Raw genomic sequence first — 23624 nt, 5'->3', positions numbered from 1 at the left:
TTTTTGGTTCTGCACATGAAAAAAAAAATTCTTAATGCTGAAATCTGAGTGTCTTCTGCCCAGCTCCCATTGTCAATCACGTTTACTTACCAGGTTTTGTATGGGGATACTTCTGGGCACATTCCACCAAATTTAAATAGAGGTAATTGCAAACAAATTAAATTTTCAAGTGCAAAATGTATTACCTTTAATGCCATCAGTATTATCAGAAGTGTGAATGCAGCACTTGGAATACTGATTGACACAGTGGCAATAGGAGGAGCTTAAAAACAGCTATTTAGTTATAAATGTATCAATATTAAAGTGGTAAACCTGGAAAAAAACAACTTCTAGGTTATATAATTCTGACCATTTCATATAAGTAACATTTTTGTAACACAGTGTACTTTGACCCAACTTCCCTTTACATCAGTGGTTCCCAAACTTTAACAGCCCGCAAACCCCTTTCACTAAATTGTGAAATCTCGTGAACCCCCTCCTAAAAATGAATATTTCCAGGGATTTAAGTTTAAGTTTCCTCAGTGTGATGTATGCGCTTGCTTTGCTCTGCATAGCTCTTGGAAGTCCGGAACCACTGGAGAAAGATAAAGTCTCAGTTCTGGTTCGGCATCAAGTCTGTTTCTGTATTTGGTTTTCAGATGTGCATACGAGGAAAACGCTTTCTCGCATAAGTATGTTGTTGAAAATGGTAACAAAACTGCAGCAGCTTTTTCTGTCAGAAGGGGGTACTCATTTCTTAAACTCAGCCAAAAGTTGATTGGAGCGCTGGGGTTCGGGCTGCCGGCTCCCTCGCTGACAGGGGCAGGGCACGGGCTGCCAGACCAAACTACCTGGCCCTGCTCTCCCTGGGGCTCGGGCTGTCTGCCCTGCAACCGGGTCCCACCTGCTGCCTCCAATGCCCGGGGTCCTCTGGCCGCCATTAGTGAAATTTTTCTGGCGAACCCCCTGTAACATTCTGCGAACCCCCAGGGGTTCGCGAACCCCAGTTTGGGAACCACTGCTTTACATAAATATATTCGCTGTGTTCATGCCCTTTGCCTTCATCTAGCCAAGAGACCATCCAGAAACATTTGTCATTCAACTACCTGCAATTATGTCTGACCTTTTATTAAGTATAATTGCCTTCTGTAAATATTCACAAAAGCTGAAAACTGAGATGATTCCTGTTAAAATAAAGTTGCTCTACTTCCAGTTATGAAAATTAATTTTATATGTTAATTTATTTTGAAAGCTTTCAACCAGGTTTTTGCATCTCTTTGGAGAGTAATGCTGTCCACAAGCAGAAGAAATGTAGGTGCTTGATCGGTGTTGACCTATTTTTTCCCAGAATAAAAACATCAAAGCAGCATGAGAGTATTTAGTTGCAATTAGAACATTTTAATTTATCTTGTTTCAACGAGAACACAGACGACAAACAGCTGAGTGTTTGAACACCCTCGATTTAAAATTAAACTTTGAAATCAGAACTAATCTGGAACTGAAAAAAAGATATTTAACAGGGCTGTCGATTAATCGCAGTTAACTCAAGCGATTTAACTAAAAAAAAAAAAAACGCGATTAAAAACATTAATCGCAGTTTTAACTGCACTGTTAAACAATAGAATACCAATTAAAATTTATTAAATATTTTAGATGTTTTTCTACATTTTCATATATATTGTATTCTGTCTTGTAATTGAAATAAGTGTAAAATTTTTATTACAAATATTTGCACCTTAAAAATGATAAAATACATACCTCTACCTCGATATAATGCTGTCCTTGGGAGCCAAAATATCTTACCGCGTTATAGGTGAAACCGCGTTATATCAAACTTGCTTTGATCCACCGGAGTGCGCAGCCCCGCCCCACCCGGAGCACTGCTTTACCGCGTTATATCTGAATTCGTGTTATATCGGGTCGCGTTATATTGGGGTAGAGGTGTGGTATTTTGCAATTCACCTCATACAAGTACTGTAGTGCAATCTTTGTCGTGAAAGTGCAATTACAAATTTAGATTTTTTTTTTGGTTATATAACTGCACTCAAACAAAACAATGTAAAACTTCAGAGCCTACAAGTTCACTCAGTCCTACTTGTTCATCCAATCGCTAAGACAAACAAGTTTATTTACATTTACAGGAGATAATGCTGCCTGCTTCTTATTTACAGTGTCACCAGAAAGTGAGAACAGACATTTGCATGGCACTTTTGTAGCCGGCACTGCAAGGTATTCACGTGCCAGATATGCTAAACATTCATATGCCCCTTCATGCTTCAGCCACCATTCCAAAGGACATGCTTCCATGCTGATGACGCTCGATTAATGCTTTTTTTTTTTAAATTTAATTTGTGACTGAACTCCTTTGGGGGAGAATAGTATGTCCCCTGCTCTGTTTTACCTGTTTTCTGCCATATATTTCATGTTATAGCAGTCTCTGATGATGATCCAGCACAAGTTGTTCATTTTAAGAACACTTTCACTGCAGATTTCACAAAACGCAAAAAAGGTACCAGTGTGAGATAGTTACAATACTCGACCCTAAGTTTGAGAATCTGAAATGCCTTCCAAAATCTGAGAGGAATGAGGTGTGGAGCATGCTTTCAGAAGCCTTAAAAGAGCAACACTCCGATGTGGAAACTACAGAACCCGAACCACCAAAAAAGAAAATCAACCTCTGCTGGTGGCATCAGACTCAAATAATAAAAATGAACATGCAGTGGTCCGCACTGCTTTGGATTGTTATCGAGCAGAACCCGTGATCAGCATGGACGTATTTTCCTCTGGAATGGTGGTTGAAGCATGAAGGGACATATGAATCTTTAGCATATCTGGCACGTAAATATTTTGCGACACTGGCTACAACAGTGCCATGAGAATGCCTGTTCTAACTTTTAGATGACGTTGTAAACAAGAAGCAGGCTGCATTATCTCCTGCAAATGTAAACAAACTTGTCTGAGCAATTGGCCAAATAAGAAGTAGGACTAAGTGGACATGTAGGCTCTAAAATTTTACGTTGTTTTATTTTTGAATGCAGTTTTTTTACATAATTCTACATTTGTAAGTTCAAGTTTCATAGCAAAGAGATTCACCTAAAACAAGTACTTTAGTGCAATTGAAAAATACTATTTCTTTTGGTTTTTTTGCAGTGCAAATACTTGTAATAAAAAATAAATATAAAGGAGCACTGTACACTTTGTATTGTAATTGAAATCAGTATATTTAAAAATGTAGAAAACATCCAAAAATATTTAAATAAATGGTATTCTATTATTGTTTAACAGTGTGATTAATCATGATTAATTTTTTAACCGCTTGACAGGCCTAATATCTAAATACATGCCCTGTGGCAGAATGCTAATTTGGTATTATGTTTATCCTGAGATGACATTTTGACATGTAAAACTGAAATAGGCTAGCATTAACTTATTGATTTTTTTTTTCATTGCTATTTAGAAAAGTGAACCATGCAACTGATTTATGATGGCATTTCTTGCTAATCTCCTTTATGGAATTCTTCCTGTTGTTCGAATTCTTTGTAGAGCAATGGTTTCCAAGCTCTGGTCTGTGACCATTGTTGGTCCATGGAGAACTAGTATGTTCTGCATGGTGTTGGCTCCTTGCTTCTATAGACATCCAGACTCTTAATGCAAAAAGTGTAGCTTCTTGTAAAAGCAGTTGGCAACAAGGAGCTAATGTAGTTGCGTCTATTAGGGCTGCTGATTTGTAATCAAGAGGGGGCGGGAAATAAATTACCATAGACAGAAATTGCTATCTACCAATGAAGGAGGAGCCAGATCCTGCAAATGGGACTAGAGTCAAAGGCAGCAGGAGAAAGTGGGCAGAGAGGAGATCAGACAGCAGGGTAGTATGTGCAGAAGAGTGAAATGAGAGAAACAGAGATCCTTTTTGTTCCAAAAGGTCAAAACACAAACTGCATTAGTTAAAAATAATGTACTTCCCTAATATTACGTTTCCATGTAAACAACTGTTCTAGTTGCGACAAGGACGATATATAGTTATGAATGGGATTATAATTGGGAGGAGGATCCAGTTGACGACTCTGTTGAAGAGTTCGTCCAGTATTTGAAAATCTTTGAGAACCCTTAGTACAAATAGTTCATTTAGAAAGACATGGCAAGGTAGGTCAGTTTTAAAACTGCCTTTCATGACGTCTCAAAAAGCTTTAAAAAAAATCCTTAAGTATTGTATCATTTGAGATGTGTTGTAGCTATTTAATTTCAGCTGTTTTGCACTAATATTTTCTTCTGGAAATTCAGGCTAATTCTACTTTTTTTCCTAAGTTCAATCAGTTTTCAACTTGCTTTGTTTTGCCCACTTTCCTTTTTTTTTAATTATTATTATTATTATTATTATTATTATTTTGGAGTAAATGGGGATCTCTTGAACTCTAGTACCTCTTTATGTTGTAGTATCCCTCCTTCAAAGTTTCACATTGCTACATCCCACAACATTTGCAGCAATACTGGCATTTGGTCCCAGATTATGTACTCCTGGCTTTTGTGTTGGCATTTTCTTCATGTAGGCATTCACTCGTGTATATGGTATCATAGACTTCAGGGTGAGCGTTCTCATGTGACTAAATGTTAGAGTAGTTCCCTAAAGATAATTTTTACTGAACTCTCTCTTGCAACACCAGGTTTGCAGTAGCTGTTTTAGATGAATTGTTATGTCACGCTACCCAAGGGTGACATGCTCTATGCTCTTAATTAGTTTATTCAGATCTGTGTTCCATTGAAACAGTAATTTCTGAAGAATTTGTATTGAAAGGCTCTACTTTTTTTCACTAATTTTGAAGTTGAATTGGAGGAATCACTCCAAAGCCCTGTAGATGTTACTCTTACTCTTTTAACATCTGTTGGTGATAGTGGGCTTGTAAGGGTGGATGAGTCAAACTTTTCCTCCAGCAAACAATTTGTGACTAGTTTAAATTTAGTAAAAGTTTTAAATGTAATTAGAGGTGGTACAGATCTGTAACATCCTCAATTATTTGTTTGTGAATAGATCTGCCTATTTTATGAAGAGCTGTCACTTTAGTTTTCTATTTTTTAAAAATTAATCACTATTCCATTTTCAAGGACCTGGATTGCATAGTCCTAATAGTTCCCAAATTATTTCTAATTTTATGCCACAAGTAAGAACAAAGACTAAATTGTAAAATAACAATAACAACAAAATAGAATATGTGGGCTACAGAAGAAACTCCCAGTGAAAAACTAAATCAAAAGTTAAGGAACTGTGGGTACATCTGCACAGTAAGCAGCAGCCTGCTGTAGTGAGTCTGAGTCTGGGTCTACAGACTCAGGCTTCTACTATGGCGCTAAAAATAGCTGTTGGGGCTCCTGCTGGAGCTTGGGCTCTGAAGCCCACCTCCTCTCTAGGCTTCAGTGTAGACATACCCTAAGAGAGCAAAATAATTTGGATGAATTTTAATATTTTGTTTTCTCTGTAACATTAATTTCATTTTTTAATTTTAATTTTATTTTTTTTGCTCTGCACCAATCATTCAACGTCAGTGTTGTCATCGTCTCTTTATTAATGAGTTGAAATCTGTTGTATACAGTGTGAAGTATGTTTCTTAAAAGCCACTAAATATATGTATAATTACAGTCTCTCTTTTCTTCCATCTTTTAGCTTGATCCAAAGATCATTCAGCCCTTTTTGGTAGAATGTCGACAAACTATTGCCAAACTAGATAATCAGAACATGAAGGCGATTAAAGGGCTTGAGGACAGGCTTTATGCATTGGACCAGATGATAGCTAGCTGCAGCAGACTAGTAAATGAACAAAAAGACCTTGCTCAGGTAATTTTTTTTTTCTTGGGGTGGGGGAAATAGATTAATGTAGCACAATACTCTAATAAAACAATTAAACATAGCTCTTTATGTGAAACAATTTCCAACACATTTAACTTTATGTACAAGAATATTACAAAAACATGGCAGCTGTGGTTTTATTACGGTAGAAGGTGCCTTTTCCTTATGATTTCTTATTTTTTTGGTTACTTCTCACGTTCTAGAAATTAACCTTTGGGCTGAAATGTCTTCTCCTTATTTCAGTCCATAAGGGCAAATTTGGTAATTTCAAGTTATCACAGATGTAGACACAGTACTGGGTCATTCATTCAAAAAATTTAAGGATTTGTGTTGTTTAAAAACATCGGCTGTGGTGGTTTACTCTATAGCAGGGGTAGGCAACCTATGTCACGTGTGCCGAAGGTGGCACACGAGCTGATTTTCAGTGGCACTCGCGCTGCCCAGGTCCTGGCCACTGGTCTGGGGGGCTCTGCATTTTAATTTAATTTTAAATGAAGCTTCTTAAACATTTTAAAAACCTTATTTACTTTACATACAACAATAGTTTAGTTATATATTATAGACTTATAGAAAGAGACCTTCTAAAAACGTTAAAATGTATTACTGGCACGCGAAACCTTAAATTAGAGTGAATAAATGAAGACTCAGCACACCACTTCTGAAAGGTTGCCGACCCCTGCTCTATAGAGTAAAACAAATGAAACTGTAAACCCTAGATATAAAACAGTGGTCAAATGCACAGAGAACATCCAAAATTACAGTTCTCACTGTAACTGTAGCTCTGACAAACTGCATAGTAATATAAAATGCCACATGGTCACGTTAAAATTGCTATGGGAACCATAATTCTGAATGTCCTCAAATTTTTGTATTTAAATTTTCAACTATTTTGATTATCATTTTTTGCATCATACAGTCCCAAATCGTGGGTAAATTACAAATATATTGAACGAAGTAGAGAATATTGTCCCCTCTGTTTCCATCAAGGTTATTTTCCTGTTTGTCTGAGCATTTTGCTATGAGTTGGACATGGTAAGATGCTAAACACAAAATAAACCCTGAGCATGAAAAAGTTAGTGTAAATTATCAAAGGGAAGCAAAGAGACACAAGGAGAAGGCGGCTATGGCCAGCAGAGATAAGGAAAATAAGCAGGAGGGTGTTTTTTTAAAAAAAAAATTAGGAACAAAATGAATCCTGAAAATGGTATTGGTTCATTTCTAGATGGAAATGGCAGAATTATCAATAGTAATGCAGGAAAGGCAGAAATGTTCAATAAATATTCTTTATTGGAGGGGGAAAAATAAATTATGTTGTCTCATTCTATGGTGACGATAACACTCTTTCCATTCCGCCAGTATCTCTGTAAGATGTCAGACAGAAGCTACTAAAGTTAGATGTTTTTAAAGCAGTAGATCCAGATGACTTGCATGCAAGAGTTTTAAAGAACTGGCTGAGGAGCTCTCTGGATCATTAATGTTGATTTTTAATAAGTCTTGAAGAACTGGGCAAGTTCCAGAAGACTGGAAGAAAGTTAATGTGCCAGTTCTTAAAAAGGTAGATGGGGTGGCCCAGATAATTATAGGCCTGTTAGCCTGACATGGATCCTAGGCTAGATAATGGCTGATACAGAACTTATTTAAGAATGAAAGGAGTGTAATGTAATTTAATATAAATGAAAATGGGTTATAGAAAATAGGTCATGTGAAACTCACTTCATATCTCTTTTTTTATGAGACTACATGTTTGGTTGATAAAAGGCAATAATGTTGATGTAATAGACTTCTGTAAAATGTTTGACTTGGTACGGCAGGGCATGTTGATTAAAAAACTAGAACAATATGAAATTAACATGGCACACGTTAAATTGATTAAAAACTGGATAGGTCTCAAAATGTAACTGTAAATGGGGAATTGTCATACAATTAGTGTGTTTCCAGTGTGGTCCTGCAGGGATCAGTTCTTGACCCTATGCTATGTAATAGTTTTATCAGTGAAGAAAACATAAAATCATCATTGTTTGCAGATGACACAAATTGGGGAGTGGTAAATGATGAAAACAACAGTACACTGATTCAGAGCGATCTGGATCGGTTGGTAAAAATGGGTGCAAACAAACAATATGCATTTTAATATGGCTATATGTAAATATTATATCAAAGAGTAAACAATGTGGGCCATACTTAGGGGATGAGGGACTCTATCCTGAGAAGCAATGACTCTGAGAAAGATTTGGTGGTCATGGTAAATAATCTGCTGAACATGAGCCCCACAGTGTGGTGCTGTGGCCAAAAAGGCTAATGTGATCCTGGGATGCATAAACAGGAGAATTTTGAGTAGGAGTAGAGAGGTTATGTTACCTCTGTATTTGGCACTGGTGGGACCGCTGCTGGAATACTGTGTCCATTTCTGGTCCCTCACAATTCAAGAAGGAGGTTGATAAATTGGAGAGGGTTCAGAGAGGAGCAACAATAATGATTAAATGATTGAAAATATGCTTTATAGTGAGATACTCAAAGAGCTCAGTCTGTTTAGTTTAACAAAGAGAAAGTTAAGGGTGACTTGATTAATCTGTAAGTATCTGCATAGGGAACAAATATTTGATAATGGGCTCTTCAGTCTGGGAGAGAAAGGTATAACATGATCCAGTGGCAAGTTGAAACTAGATAAATTCAGACCGGAAATAACTAAGATGTAAATTTTCAATGGTGAGAGTAACTAGTGGAATAATTTACCAAGGGTGTGGTGGATTCTCCTATCCAGATTGGATTCTTTTCTAAAAGATACGCAGTGGGAATTATTTTGGGGAAGTTCTGTGGCCTGTGTTATACAGGAGATCAGACGAGAGGATGAAAATGGTCCCTTCTGGCCTTGGAATCTATGAATCTATAAACAATATTTGGGGTCCCAGTCCTTGCTTCTGAAAGACATTAGCTTTCTGATTTCATTTCTGGAATAGTACACATCTTATTCTTCCTTTTCAGAATGTGTGCAAAAATCAAACTGCTTATTATTTGAGATAACTAAGGAGAAATGGTTAGAATTTGAAGGAATATAATGATGTTTGAAATTTGCCACTGTAGCAACATATTTCCATTCTTAAACCTGCAGTTTCATGTTCTACAGAAACTGGTTTGATATAAATGTTTTGATATTTTTTGATCTTTGGTGTGAGTGACCATTTGTCTCTAAGTCCAGCTTGCCTGGATGGCAAGATAGACTGGAATCTCTGTGATTCTGTAGTAAGACTGTTATAGTGCTTTAGGAGTACACATTTGTTACTGGGTTAGTGAAGTCTAATTATAGAGCATACCACCAGTTTGGGGTGTCTACCTGGCTTTTTGACATTCTGCTCTGAAGTTGGCATTCACGGTCATTAGCCACTCCAGACAGCGTGACAATGTTCCACCTTGTATTTAGCTGTGACACTGAATAAGTTTCCTAGACCAGAAGAAGAGCTCTGTGTAAGTTTGAAAGCTTGTCTGTCTCACCAACAGAAGTTGGTCTAATAAAAGATATTCTTCTTCGAGTGCTTGCTCATGTCGATTCCAATTAGGTGTGTGCGCGCTGCATGCACAGTCGTCGGAAGGTTTTTCCCCTAGCAGCACCCATTGGGTCGGCTATGGAGCACACTGGAGTGGTGCCTTCATGGTGCCTGGAGTGGCGCCTTCATGGCGGTGAATATAGGTCCCTGCCGACCTGCTGCCTCTTCAGTTCTTACCGCCAGTGATAGTCATTGGAACTGCAGTCATTTGCTCTTGCAAGTGTTTCGCCTAGTTTCGTAGTCTCATAGCTTAGTTTTGTAAATAGTTGAAGTTTAGTGTTTAGTTGTTAGTTTTAGTAGGAGTGGGGGCTTTTCCCCACCCCAGATTCCCTTTCCTCCTTTGGGGTTCAAACTCTGTGGAACCTGCCATAAGCCCATGCCAACAGGCAACCCCCACAACTCTTGTCTCAAGTGTCTGGGGGAGGTGCACCAAAAAGAATGGTGCAAGATTTGCAAAGGATTCTGCTCGAGGACGAAGAAAGAGCAGGACTTCAGGCTGAAACAGATCCTGATGGAATCTAGCACCGAGCAGGATCCGGCACCAAGCACCTACGTGCAGAGTAGCCCAGCCTCTGGGCGAGGAAGGACTCTGGCCAAAGAGACCCTCGGCGCCGACGCTTCCCAGCATCGAAGCCAGTGGAGGCAGCGCAGCACTGCTCACACTCCCCAGTGCTGCATAAGTGGCACAGGAAAACAGAATGGGATACTCTCCCGTACCAAAATCTGCCGGATCAGCCAGTGGTGCCTGAGTGCGTCCTGCACAGGAGCACCCAGCGCCGACAACACAGGAGTCAGCCCCGTTGACCTCAGCCCCCCGAGGGGGACCGTTGAGTGGATTCTGCTCAGCCCGGGTGCCCGGTGCAGGAGCTGGAACTTCCCTTCCACCCCGGACACTTTCGAGGCTGCAAGGGACTTGATTGCCATGATGACTCTGCAGTCCCCTGCCAGCTGGGATAGACTTCTGGCAGTGCAACGCAGGGCGATGGCTAGAGGCAAGCCTGCACTGATGTGGAGGTCACTGCTCCCCATGGCACTGGCCATGTGGCACTGATCCCCGGCACTGCCCCGCTTGGAACCGCTTCACGCTCCAGATACACATCATCTGATTCAGAGGCAGAGTCCTATTATTCAATGCGGGCAGGGGACTGGACTCGATGACCTCTCGAGGTCCCTTCCAGTCCTAGAATCTATGAATCTATGAATAGTTGGTGCCAGTCGGACCGCCACAGAAGGCAGGACATGGGAGTAGTGTCATGGCAAGTGCAGTGGCAGGCGCCCGCACGGTGGCACTTTTAGTCACCGAGGGCTTACCATCAGACCGAGGGCTCTCGCTCCAAAGGTTCCCACTCCGTGGTGTCAGAACCACGAGTGCCCCTGCCAGCCACAAGTAGTCCCACCCCTCGGGGCTCCGCGATGACATCAGTAAAGGCTATGCAGCCATGTCCAGATCTCAAGCCTGCCACTGGCGCTGAACTTGAGATTGGCACCGAGGAGCAAGGTACTGAGCAGGATATACCCAGGGAGGGCCAGGAATGCCCGGTGCCTCCTCTGCCTCATCATCGTCCTCCCCGGATGAAACGGTGGCGGGGACTTCCTCCTCTGGGCCGCCCCCTATTGACAGTGGAGTGCACCAGGACCTGCTGCACAGAGCCTGCATATTGGCTCACAATATGGGGCTGTAGGCCGAGGAGGGAGTCGAATCGAAAGACCCGATGGTTGACATTATGGCCCCAAAGGGGCCATCGAGGGTGGCATTGCCCCGCGTCAAAACTAAAACTCTGTGGCAAACCCCTGCCTGCATTTCCCCCAACAGCGAAGGGGGGAGAGAGAAAATACTTTGTCCCCTCTAAGGGGTACGAGTACTTGTTTACTCACCTGGAGCCCTGCTCGTTGGTGGTGGCTGTGGTGAATGAGAGAGAAACGGGCACTAGGGACCGACCCCAAAAGACTCCAAAAAGCTAGACTTCTTCAGCTGGAAGGTCTGCTCAACCGGGGGGCTCCAGCTCAGGATTGCCAACCAACAGGAAATCCTGAGAAGGTACAATTTCAACTCATGGAACACAGTGTTGAAATTCAAAGAACTGGTACCTACTGAATCCAGGGCAGAGTTTGGGGCCATAGTGGATAAGGGGAAGGCAGTAGCACAGGCCTCACTGGATGATGCAGACTTGGCCGCGCATACCTTGTCTTTCGGCATAGCAATGAGGAGGAGCTCATGGCTCCAAGCATCTGGGCTTTCCCCAGAGGTACAACAAACAATTCAGGACCTGCCTTTTGATGGCACAGGCCTTTTTGCGGAGCAAACAGACTCCAGGCTTCACAGCCTAAAGTATTTGCGGGCTACATTAAAATCACTGGGCGTGCATACCCCTGCTACCCAGAGAAAACATTTTAAGCCTCAGCCCAGGCAACGCTTCTACCCCCCCTGCCCAGGCAGGACTTCTTAAGGAAGTGTGGCAGGAATGGCAGGCGTAAGCCTTCCCAGCCTCCACCCAGCCAAGGCCAGGGCTTGGCGAGGCCATCGTGGGCCCTAAACAGGCCTTTTGAAGGTGCGCCCGAGGACGGCAGACCAGTGTACGTACCGGATCCTCCATTCCTGTTTCCTGAACTGTCTGTCCCATTTTTACTGTGCTTGGTCCCAGATAATATCAGACCGCTGGGTCCTTCTCATGTGGGATATTCTGCTCCTCCCCTTCCTCTCACCCCCCTTCCTCGTCCCTCTTCAGAGACCCTTCTCATGAGCATCTCAGCATACAGGAGGTCCAAATGCTCCTCACCGCAGGAGCAGTGGAGGCGGTTCTTCAGGAGCTAAGGGGCAAGGGATTCTATTCTCATTATTTCCTAATCCCCAAAGCCAAGGGGGTGGGGGGTGTCTCAGACCCATCCTCAACCTGCGAGGCCTCAACAGCTTCATGAAAAAGTTGAGGTTCCGCATCATTTCCCTAAGTGCAATCATTCACACTGTGGATCTGGCAGACTGGTACGCGTCGACCTCAAGGAGGCGTACTTTCACATCTCGATAATTCTTGTCCACAGACGATACCTCAGGTTCGTAATCAACCACAACCATTACCAATTCACAGTCCTCCCCTTTGGCCTGTCAGCGGCCCCACAAGTGTTCTCCAAGTGCATGTCAGTCGTGGCTGCCTTCCTAGGCAGGTGCAGGTATATCCAGACCTCGACGACTGGCTGCTCAGGAGACATTGCAGGAACCAAGTGGCAAGACAGGTCAGCTTTGTAAGGTCCACTTTGACAGGTTGGGTCTCCTACTCAATAAGCACAAATCAACCCTATGCCAAACACAGAGGATAGAGTTTATCAGAGTGGTCTTGGACTCTGGCCAGGCCAGGGCGTCCCTGCTGGAGGCTTGCTTTTGGTCAATGATGGACATCATACAAAGCCTCAAACAGTACCCTACAACCATGGCACGGGGTTGCTTGAGGTTTCTCGGCCACATGGTAGCATGTACGTATGTTGTACGGCACGGAAGGCTGAGGCTCAGGCCTCTCCAAGCTTGGCTGGCGCTGGCCTACCGCCTGGAATGCAACAGCCTGGACACAGTGGTTACACTTCCGGTGCAGGTTCTCAAGTCTCTACACTGGTGATTCAACCTGCAGGAGGTATGCAGGGGAGCCCGTTCTAGAAGCCCCAGCCTTTTCTGTCCCTGGTGACAGATGCATCAGCGTTGGATTGAGGCACTCACCTGGGCGAACTACAGACCCAAGGTTTCTGGTCACAGGACGAGCTCTCTCTCCACATCAACGTAAAGGAGTTGAGAGCAGTCCAACGGGCATGTCAAACCTTCCAAGCCTAATTGCAAAGCAAGTGTGTGGGAGTCATGATGGACAACACAACTGAGACGTTCTACATAAACAAGCAGGGTGGGGCTCTTTCCTCTCCCCTATGTCAGGAAGCCCATTAACTGTGGGACTTCAGCAGAGCCCACTCTATTCACCTGGAAGCATCTTATCTCCCAGGTTCTCAGAACAAGTTGGCAGACTATCTCAGCAGATCCTTCCGCAATCACGAATGGTCTATCCACCCGGACATAGTACACAACATTTTCCAGAGGTGGGGAGTTCCCCAGATAGACCTGTTTGCCATGAAGAGCAACAGAAAATGCTCTCAATTCTGTTCCTTCCAGTCTGGGCTCTCTTGCGGACGCGTTTCTCCTCCCTTGGACGGACTATCTGTTGTACGCGTTCCCACCATTTCCACTCATCCACAAGGTTCTGCTCAAAGTCTGCAGGGAAAAGGCAGTGGTCATACTGGTAGCACCGGCCTGTCTTCACCAGCATTGGTACACCACGCTTCTGGAGTTGTCGGTAAACACTCCAATCTCACTACCCCTGATCCCAGACCGGATCACCTAAAATCACGGTCACCTCCATCATCCCAACCTTAAGTCTCTTCACCTCACTGCTTGGAAGCTTCATGGCTAAACCCGATGGAGTGTGTGTTAGGGAGGTCCTACTTGGTAGCAGGAAACCCTCCTCTAGGGCTACCTACCTGGCCAAGTGAAAAAGGTTTGCAATCTGGTATTCTCAGGATTGCGCTCCTCCGATGCAGGCGCCCGTATCGCTTATCCTGAACTACCTACTGCACTTAAAACAGCAGGGTCTCTTGGTATCATCTCTCAAGGTACATCTGGCAGCCATCTCTGCCTTCCACCTGGGAGCGGCCGGCCATTCTGTCTTTGCCAACCTGATAGTCAATCGTTTCCTGAAAGGTCTGGACAGGCTATTCCCGCAGATTAAGCAACCAATCCCGGCACGGGATCTCAACCTGTTCCTTTTCAGGCTAATGGGGCCCCCATTTGAACCCCTGACGACTTGTTCGCTACTGTACTTATCATGGAAGGTGGCCTTCCTAGTCGCCATTACTTCAGCAAGGAGAGTGTTAGAACTTAAACCCCTAATCTATGGACCGCCGTACACTGTGCTTTATAAGGATAAGGTGCAACTTAGGCCTCACCCGGCCTTTCTCCCAAAGGTTGTATCCCAATTCCACTCCCAACCAGGAGATTTTTCTACCTGTCTTTTACCCTAAACCTCATGCGGATGGTCTAGAACAGAGGCTACATTCTCTGAAAATTAGACGAGTGCTGGCCTTTTACATTGAATGCACCAAGCCATTCTGTAAGTTGAACCAGCTGTTCGTGGCAATTGCAGACTGGATGAAAGGACGCCCAGTCTCGTTGCAGAGGATTTCATCATGGATCATGTCCTGTATCTGGGCATGCTATGATTTGGCAAAAGTACCGGTCCCTGCACTAATGGCACATTCCACAAGAACGCAGGCCTCCTCGCCCATGTTTCTGGCCCAGGTCCCAATCCAGGAGATCTGCAGGGAAGCAACGTGGTCCTCGGTTCAAACTTCTATCTCTCATTATGCGATTACCCAGCATGCCAGAGATGATACAGCATTCAGCAGAGTGGTGCTCCAGTCAGCGATTCCATGAATTCCGACCCCACCTACTAGTTAGGGTTTGGGAGTTACCTGATTGGAATTAACATGAGCAATTACTTGAAGAAGAAAAAACAGTTCTTCACCTTCTCCTAACTGTTGTTCTTCGAGATGTGTTGCTCATGTCCATTCCAAACCCACCCACCTTCCCCTCTGTCGGAGTAGCTGGCAAGAAAGAACTGAAGAGGCGGAGACCTATGGCAGAGACATATTCACCGCCATGAAGCCCCCACTCCAGGGGGCTCCACAGCCGACCCGATGGGTGCTGCTATGGAAAAACTTCCTACGACTGTGCCTGCAGTGCGCACACACCTAATTGCAATGGACTTGAGCAACACATTTCGAAGAACAACAGTTCCGAGAAGATGAGTAACCGTTTTTTACCTCATTCACCTTGTATCTCTAATAACCAGAAAAAAAGCAGATATTTATGTAGGTTTCTTTCATTCAAATTAGGAGTCCTTAGAAAGGAAAAAAAAAAGTTTGAGAGAACTGAGTTCATGGAAAGCAAGGTCTCCCACATTACTCTAGTAAATACAGCTCCTATTTCACTCCAGTTCTGTTCCCAAGCTACTAGTGTCCATTTTAAAATATATGGTATTTGAAGTCTGTAACAGTCAAATGACAGTTCCACAAAATTTCTTTCATTTTAACCAAAGACCCTTTTGATTGAGATGCAGAAGTAAAACAATTTCTTAAACTGAAATTGAAAGGTGAGACCATAAACTTGTATGTTATCTTGCTTCAACATTCATCTGTTAAATTTTAAAAAGGGTGAGATTTACCATAGAATGACAGAGCCACCAAAGTACCCTCTATACCACTTAAAACCTACACTGGTTCTGTGCATGCATATAGGGAGTGCAAGCATTGTCTGCATAGGGGGAGAGGACATTTCTTGTATAGCCTCTAATCAGTTTTGCCATTGCTTGACTAACCAAGACGACATGCAGAGTGTTGTATTGATGAGACGGTGTCTAGCCCCACAAAGGTTAATGTGTGGTTTTTTTTTTTTTTTAATGTATTTATTGTTAAAACATTAAACAAGTGTGGTCTCGAGTTTTGTGTCAAGTTATAACTGGCCTCCTCCCATTTGAACAACCACCTTTACAAATATTCTTAATGCTTTATTACATGTACAGAAAGAAGAAAAACAGTGAAAGCATTTGAAATGGAAAAAAATTAATAAGGCTACATGTTAACAGTTTTGCTTATTCACTTTCTCTTCAGGTATATATGGTCTTCTTACTGTTATTACTAAATTACTAAAGATTGTATTTGTTGTCTTTTGGAGGAAAACAGAAAGTTTGTTTAGATTGTCTTGAGCTGCTATTGTTCAGTTCTTTTTCCTTTGGGATACCAAAACAGACGAACAAAAAACTTACACAATGTGGGGAAAAGTGCAGCTTCTGTGTCTGATACTTTCTCATTTGCAACCTAGTTGCTGTGAAATTGTAGGAAAAGCACATGGTCTTTGAGACTTGGCATCCTTTCATCAGCAGTGGGCTGTCGAAGGCATTGCTTTCAGCTTAATGTTTTCGTTATAGGCTTCAGTATTGCCAGGGAAGGATTTGTCTTTGCCAGTTAAGTTAATAAAATTCTTATTACACAGAAAGCAAAAAGAGGAAAGTGAGAATGGAGAAATATCAGAGGGGTAGCCGTGTTAGTTTGTATCCACAAAAACAACGAGGTGGCACCTTGAAGACTAACAGATTTATTTGGGCATAAGCTTTCGTGGTAAAAAACCCACTTCTTCAGATGCATGGAGTGAAAATTAAACTGCTGAGCTACAATTCATTTGCAAACTTAACGCCATCAATTTGGGCTTGAATAAAAACTGGAAGTGGCTGGCTCACTACAAAAGCAATTTTCCCTCTAGGTATTGACACCTCTTCATCAATTATTGGGAGTGGACCACATCTACCCTGACTGAATTGGCTTTCAACATTGGTTCTCCACTTGTAAGGTAACTCCCTTCTCTTCATGTGCCAATATATATTTATGCCTGTATCTGCAATTTTCACTCCATGCATCTGAAGAATTGGGGTTTTTACCCATGAAAGCTTATGCCCAAATAAATCTGTTAATGGAGAAATAGGGAAAGGAAGGAAAAATGACTCGTATGAGAGAGGCAGAGATGGCAAGTACCTCATGTTCACATGACTAGTGGTATTAAAGATTCAGTTGAAGCTGGCAGGGCCTTTGATATCAACTGGTTCCCTCTTGCGCAGGGCATCTTGCAGGATCAGAATAACAGACGCAGTGATACTGTGGTAGATAACAGTTCCCTCGAGCCATTGCGGGTACCAGTGGTTGTGATGCTTAAGCTTGCTTTTTCCGGTCCACTTACTTTTTAGTGACCAGCAAATAAATAATATCCAAAAAGGGGAGGCAACCTAATCCCATTAAAAAGCTGACAATCAAAACATTATTTTGCTGTTCTTTGACTTTAAACATTTCTTTCATTTCTGCCAACATCTAACTGTACTAAGAGTCTTGAAATCCTCTTATCACAGGATTTTTTTTTAAACTTAGAAATGCTGGTGCAAACTGGATTGTATACCTCTAAATTTGGCTTACTTTTATAAACAATTATAATGTAACTGGTTCAGTTGCATAAAATAAGATACAGACTTCTTCTGCACAATGATCTGGAGCCAGAGAAACTTCTTGAAGAATGAACAGCTCATATGAATACGCCTCTACTGGTGACTGTAAATGAGTCTCTGCTCACAAAACATTCGTCTAAAATACCAGGTGGATCAGACCAACAAGTAGGCTGAGGTCTGGGTATTGGGGAACATGGAGTAACAGGAATAAGAGGATATGGGCAATTATTAACAAGTCAGAACCAGTAATCACAGCTCTCTACTTATCTAGCCATTAACAGCACTTTTCTGTGTGCATTACAGAATAGGTGAGTTTTGAAAAAAGGCTTGAAGGAGGATTTTGATTGGGAGCTTTTCCCACAGGTAAGGACTGGCATGGGAGAAGGTGTGAACATGTTTGGCAGTTTCATGCTCTTTTGGGTTATAGTCACAGGAATGGGTTATGTTAGTGCCTGGACAGTGTGCACTTGCCAGTCAACAAAATGACCAGTGCATTTTTCCTCCATTGTGGGAGGCAGGGCATACAGTTGCCAAGGCCTCTGTTGTAAAGAGGTAATAGTTGCTTTTGCGTAGAACAGAACACAGTGAAAGATGTGCCACCCAATTGTAGCCTTTACTGATTATGGTATTGAATAATACTGATGACCTCTTTAAATTCTAGTATTAGACAAAAGTCCAGTGGCGCTGGAACAGTTTTTGGAGTGGGGGTGCTGAGCTGCACCCTCCCTTTACCCCTGTGTGCACCCCTCACCACCCCCTAGAGCTGGGGCCGGCTACCAGGACCCCGAGGCTGGCAGCGGAGCCCCCGGGGCCCGCGGCCGAGCGGGACCTTGGGACGGCAGCGGAGACCCTGGGTGCGGGGCCGGCGGCTGAGCGGGGTGGCAGGGGCATGGGGCCAGCGGCTGGGATGTTGGGCGCAAAACCTGGGGGTGCTGCAGCACCCTCTGCACCCCTACTTCCTGCACCTATGCAAAAGTCTGATCTCCATGGCTGGCTCCTGTTGAGGGACAGGAAGAGATGACCTACAGCCATCCGCCTGACACCATTTACAATAAGTTACTCATACACCTACCAAAGCTTATTAATATACGTGAGGGTTGAACTCCTGTCTATCTTTGCAGTGTTACCCTGATATTATCCGGCGGCTTTTCATCTGATAGGCCAATTGGCTAGTTCTCCTTTTAACTCATTAGCATTTACATCACCTTATCACCATAGTAACATGCAGTTAACTTAAGGAAGTCTTTAACATTTCTCCCCACCGGTCATCTTTTGGTGTCTACTGATCTGATGGGAAAATGTAGAATGTGTTATTAGAGCTAATTAATATCAAGAAGTGAAAGAACACAGTTCATTTATTAAGGATAATATGTTAAGCTTCAAAATATGAAACAATGCCTTTATTAATATATGATGACACCTAATTGCTCTATGAAGTACTGGTTTTTAGAAATGACTCTGGTTAGCTTTTATACCCAAAGAAAAAAAAACCTACCCTTTGCTTAAAACTTCTTACATTGCTAAAATTAACTTTTCCCCATTTATGCCAGTTGTTTAGTTATTCTCTTCACTATGTTCAGATTTTGAACCTAGACTAGTGAGTTTCGTGCTCTTGTGTAATACATTAGTGTTTGGGTTGAAAATGCCATAAAGGAAATGATAAAATCTAAAAGATCTTTTATTGAAATTTCTGAAATCTATTAATATTAGGTCTTGGGAAAGCATTTTTTGTCAACCAATAATGGAAGAGGAAGAGAGATTAGCGATGTTGCAGTTGCTGTTTACTACTGCACTCTTCCAAGAGCAGTGAATAGCCATGGTAAAATAGCAGGGCAATTGCCCAAGTCTTTAACATTTTGCAAACTATTTTTAGCATATTGTGTTTTTTAGAAGTTACAGAATTGATGAAAGAGTACTAACTTGGAACAATTGTTAAGACTTATAGGAAACTTCAGTAATAAGTTCACTGTCACCTTTCGAGACAGTAACTTTTTAGCCATTTTGGTGGAGATTTTCAAAGAGGCAAATGTCAGGTAACTCCTACTGAATGTCAGTATATCTCTGTCATTTGTGCCTTTGAAAATCTTCACCTTTGATCTGCTCCTCCTGTAGTCCTTCCTGCTCCAACACACGGTTTTGGAAATGGTAGGGACAATAACACACAAGGTGTTTTTGTGTATTATGCCTTTGAATTGTTGAATGTTTGAGTTTAAATGATTGACTGATTTGCAGTTGCCCGCCTGTTTCATGGTATGAACCTCAGGAAGCATATTAAACCAATTCTGCAGAGAATTAATTGGCTCTCTTTTTGGTTTGGGTGCAGTTCAGTGTGTTAACTTGGATTACTACAACTGTGCCTGGTTTGTGTCCTGACTACCTGAGAAAATACCTCACTCCCTATGTGGCACCATGGCGATTAATCTTATCTGGCTTATTCAAACTAGTAGTACATAGATATAAATATAATAAGAGTAATAAGAACAAGAAGTTGGTGGGAAAGTTGTAATACTGTTCAGTTCCCAAGACAGTGATGGGCACTCCTGTGTATTAAAAAAATATATATAGATAGTAGTGAAACAATATAAATAATATAAATAGTTTTAATGTTTCATGAAAAAAATGTAAGTAACTTCTAGTTTTATATATATACAAAAACTTATATATAATTTGTGAAGTAAATGACATGCCAGATCCCTTATCAACAAATACAAGTAATACATGAAATGAAGCCAAAATGTTAGGTGGAGGTCAAAATAATATTAGACAGGAACTTGTCTTGGCTGCAATTTGATTCCCAGGTGGAAAATATTTTAATTATTTTTCATGTAGGAATCAGGTAATACAAGTATTCAAGCACAAGACCAAAGTAAACATTACTCTCTGGGTTAATATAACTTTAAAGAACATTTTCGAGCTTTGAAAGCTGGGAATTATCATCTTTGCATGTATAGTTATGGTCAATAGGGGGCATTACATAATAAGAATATAAGAGTACTTTTACAGAAACATCAAAGCCAACTCTGTTGTGCAGAATCATTGAAATAAATCCGTCTATGCTTAGCTGTTATTTTATTTTTCATTTACTGTTTTTGTCAAACTGAGCATTATTTTTTTTTTTTTTACTATTTGAATTTTTAAAATGTGAATTATTGGCAGTATGTTTTAAAAATATTGCCATTACATCAAATAGGTATGGAGGTGGTCCATGTTATTGAGAGTGGGAGAAGTGGTCCACAAGATGCTCTGTTATGATGCAGGCGATGATAATAAAGTTGCCTGATTAAGGCAACTAGATAACTGGAATGATTTTAGCCTATAAAAATAGTTTTGTTGCAAGACATGACAAAACACTTTAAGATTTTAAAAAAGCCTAAAAGGACAGTTTTCCTCTTGATGTGTGAGAATATTCCATCTGCACTTCATTATATATATATAGATGACTATAGTTCTAAGGACAAAATAAACTGCCCTGTATGCTGCTTTGCTTGCTGTGGGATGTTAAATTAGCCCATTTACAAAATAACACCGGTCTTTGTTAAGAATATTTAAATATACAGTGGTTCTTTTTTCTTTATTTGTTGATAGTAATTAATAGAATTTTATTTAAGGAATAAAACCCTGGAACAATACCACCTTGTTCAGTGATCAGAGTGAGGCCAGGTAAGTTTGTTAAAGCTGTTTCACATCCTTACAGATGGAATGTGCTATGTAAATAAGTAAACAGTGACACTGATATAGAACCAACTAACGGGCGAACGTTCTTCATTTTGTCACACAGATCCGCTTAACAAGCATTTCTCTTCTTATAGGGATTTTTGGCTAATCAGAAAAGAGCTGAGAACTTGAAAGATCCTTCTGTGCTACCTGATTTGTGTTTGAGTCATGCAAATCAGCTGATGATTATGTTAACTAATCACAGGAAACTGTTAGATATTAAGCAGAAATGTACCACTGCCAAACAAGAGCTTGCAAATAATCTACAAGTCAGACTGAAGTAAGTGATGTCAGTTTTCTTTAAAGCTTTTTTTGGTTTATGTCACTGGAGTTTATCATATAAAGTGTCAGATGAATAAATCTTAAATACAGTATTTACCGGATTAATTTTTTTCTGGATTAATACATATAGATTTTGGGGGGTGGGGAGGGAGGGAGGGAAGAAATGTGGTGAAGGTTGAAATTACATATATTATATGATGTCTGTGATGTAAGTCAGGCACAGTAATATGGCATAGTATGTGTTTTTTGTACAATAGCTAAAACTATTTTTCCTGTACTTAATACAATCCAAATTGGTGAAAACGTTTCAAGGAATTGGCAGTAAATGGACAAAATGTCTCATGTGACCTATGATAAGCAATTACTTAGATTTTGGTGCTTTAAAAGCAGAGTAATGCTTTCAGAATACATGTTTTAAACAGAATACTTTTCCGCAGTTTGTGATGAGATAGAATAAGTTAAACTAGTTAGTAATTTGTCATTTATTTACAGTGTGTTAATATAAAGATTTCATGCAATGACAGCCTAATAAAATGAAAGCATTGTTTAACATTTGCGGTATGAGACAGATGCTGTCCGGAACTAAATGGTGATTAGTGTAATCCTATTCAGCCTTGCTCAATGGAAACTAAAGTGTCTTGCTCACTCTGCAGCTGTCCTGTACGCTTCAGGGCATTGTCAGCATGAAAAATATGAATAAAAACAGTGTTTGGGAAGGATTGTTAGTGTCTTTTTCAGGAAATAGACACATTGTCCGCGACGTAAACAAAATAAATAGGTGACTGATCAACTGCTATTTTTTTAAAAGCAAAATGAGACTCTAAGGAAAAAATAATCCAGGGTGTGAATTTAATTGTGATAAATGTTCATCAGTATAACATCCTTGAAACTTGCTTTCCTTTTAAAAGTCTGATGATCTTGAAGCTACTGGTATATTTTACTCTGTAGATGGTGTTGCTTTGTGATGCTTCATGCAGACCAAGATGGAGAGAAACTGCAAGCCTTGTTTCGCCTTGTAACAGAGCTGCTAGAAAGAGTCAAGATTGTAGAGGCTCTCAGTACCGTTCCTCAAATGTACTGTTTAGCTGTTGTTGAGGTTGTAAGGAGAAAAATGTTTATAAAACACTACAGGGAGGTAAGCAAGTTAAATAATTTCAAGCTTCTACCTTTGTGTGATCATAGGAACTGACTTACCATGCTAACTGTATGTGTTTTCCCTTTTGTAGTGGGCTGTTGCTTTAATAAAAGATGGGAAACATCTATATGAAGCTGAAAAGGCAAAAAGGGAATCTTTTGGGAAATTGTTTAGTAAGTGTTTTCCTCTTCTGTAACTTAAATCACAACTACCATTTTAGTGCATTTCTGTAGTTTTCAAACAACGAACACTGTATACTTGAGCTGTCTTAACAGCAGAGTTTGGAGTACCCAGAATGATGATATGTAGTATAAGTGATGTTCATGTGAATAGAAATAACTTTAAATTTGATATGTACAAAATCTATACAAATACAAAATATATTAAAAATTGAGTTATGTTTCTAAAGTGTGCCAACAAAGAAGTGTGCCAACAAATTAGTAAACCTTGCCATATATTTAATTCAAAATATTGTTAAAAATTCGCAGTTAGTTTTTAAACAAAGATTTTAAATTTATTTAACTTTTTTATTTTTTAATGCAATAGCTACTTTAAACTGATTTATACAAACTTCTATATTAATCTTGTTAAAGTAACTTTTTTGATGTTGCTGCTTAATATTTGTTCAGTGGCAGAACTTGTGCTATGCTTTACAGAAACAACAAAAAATCCTTTCTTGAAGAGCATTTGGGCAAACACTTGAAATAACAGGCAAAAGAAGTAGAGAAAGGCAGGGCAAAGTTAAAAACAAAAAAAAATTGATTAATCTTATTTTTTTCTGTGAAGCTGGGCTGGCCTTACAGGTGGGCAATGTGGGCGACCACCCAGGGTGTCATGGTTAGGGGCGGCTCTGTGGTCAAGAGACAAGGAGTGGGGCAGGCCTGGGGTGCAAGGCCGCGGAAGGGAGCTCGAGACACTGTGGCACTGAGGCAGTGGGTCCTGGGAGTGATGGGGGAGGGGAGCCTAGGGAGGCAGCAGGGGCCTGGGAGCGATGCAGGAGGGCAATCCAGAGAGGCAGCAGGGGCCTGGGGGATGATGGGGGTGGGGGAGCCCAGGGA

General features: G+C 41.2%; 1 protein-coding gene across 1 annotated transcript in view; it reads left to right on the top strand.

Annotated features, from left to right (window-relative positions):
- RB1CC1 (RB1 inducible coiled-coil 1) overlaps positions 1–23624 on the top strand; it is a 163297-nt gene that overhangs the window by 65298 nt on the left and 74375 nt on the right. The window contains exons 8-11 of the mRNA XM_029914331.1: positions 5636–5806; positions 21245–21429; positions 22380–22566; positions 22658–22758. Coding sequence (XP_029770191.1) covers positions 5636–5806; positions 21245–21429; positions 22380–22566; positions 22658–22758 — 644 coding nt within the window. The remainder of the gene's footprint in view (positions 1–5635; positions 5807–21244; positions 21430–22379; positions 22567–22657; positions 22759–23624) is intronic.

Source organism: Terrapene carolina, unplaced genomic scaffold (genome assembly GCF_002925995.2).
Source record: "Terrapene carolina triunguis isolate 2854851 unplaced genomic scaffold, T_m_triunguis-2.0 Scaffold58, whole genome shotgun sequence".
Taxonomy (NCBI): Eukaryota; Metazoa; Chordata; order Testudines; family Emydidae; genus Terrapene; species Terrapene triunguis.
This window is presented reverse-complemented; position numbering and strand designations above follow the sequence as displayed.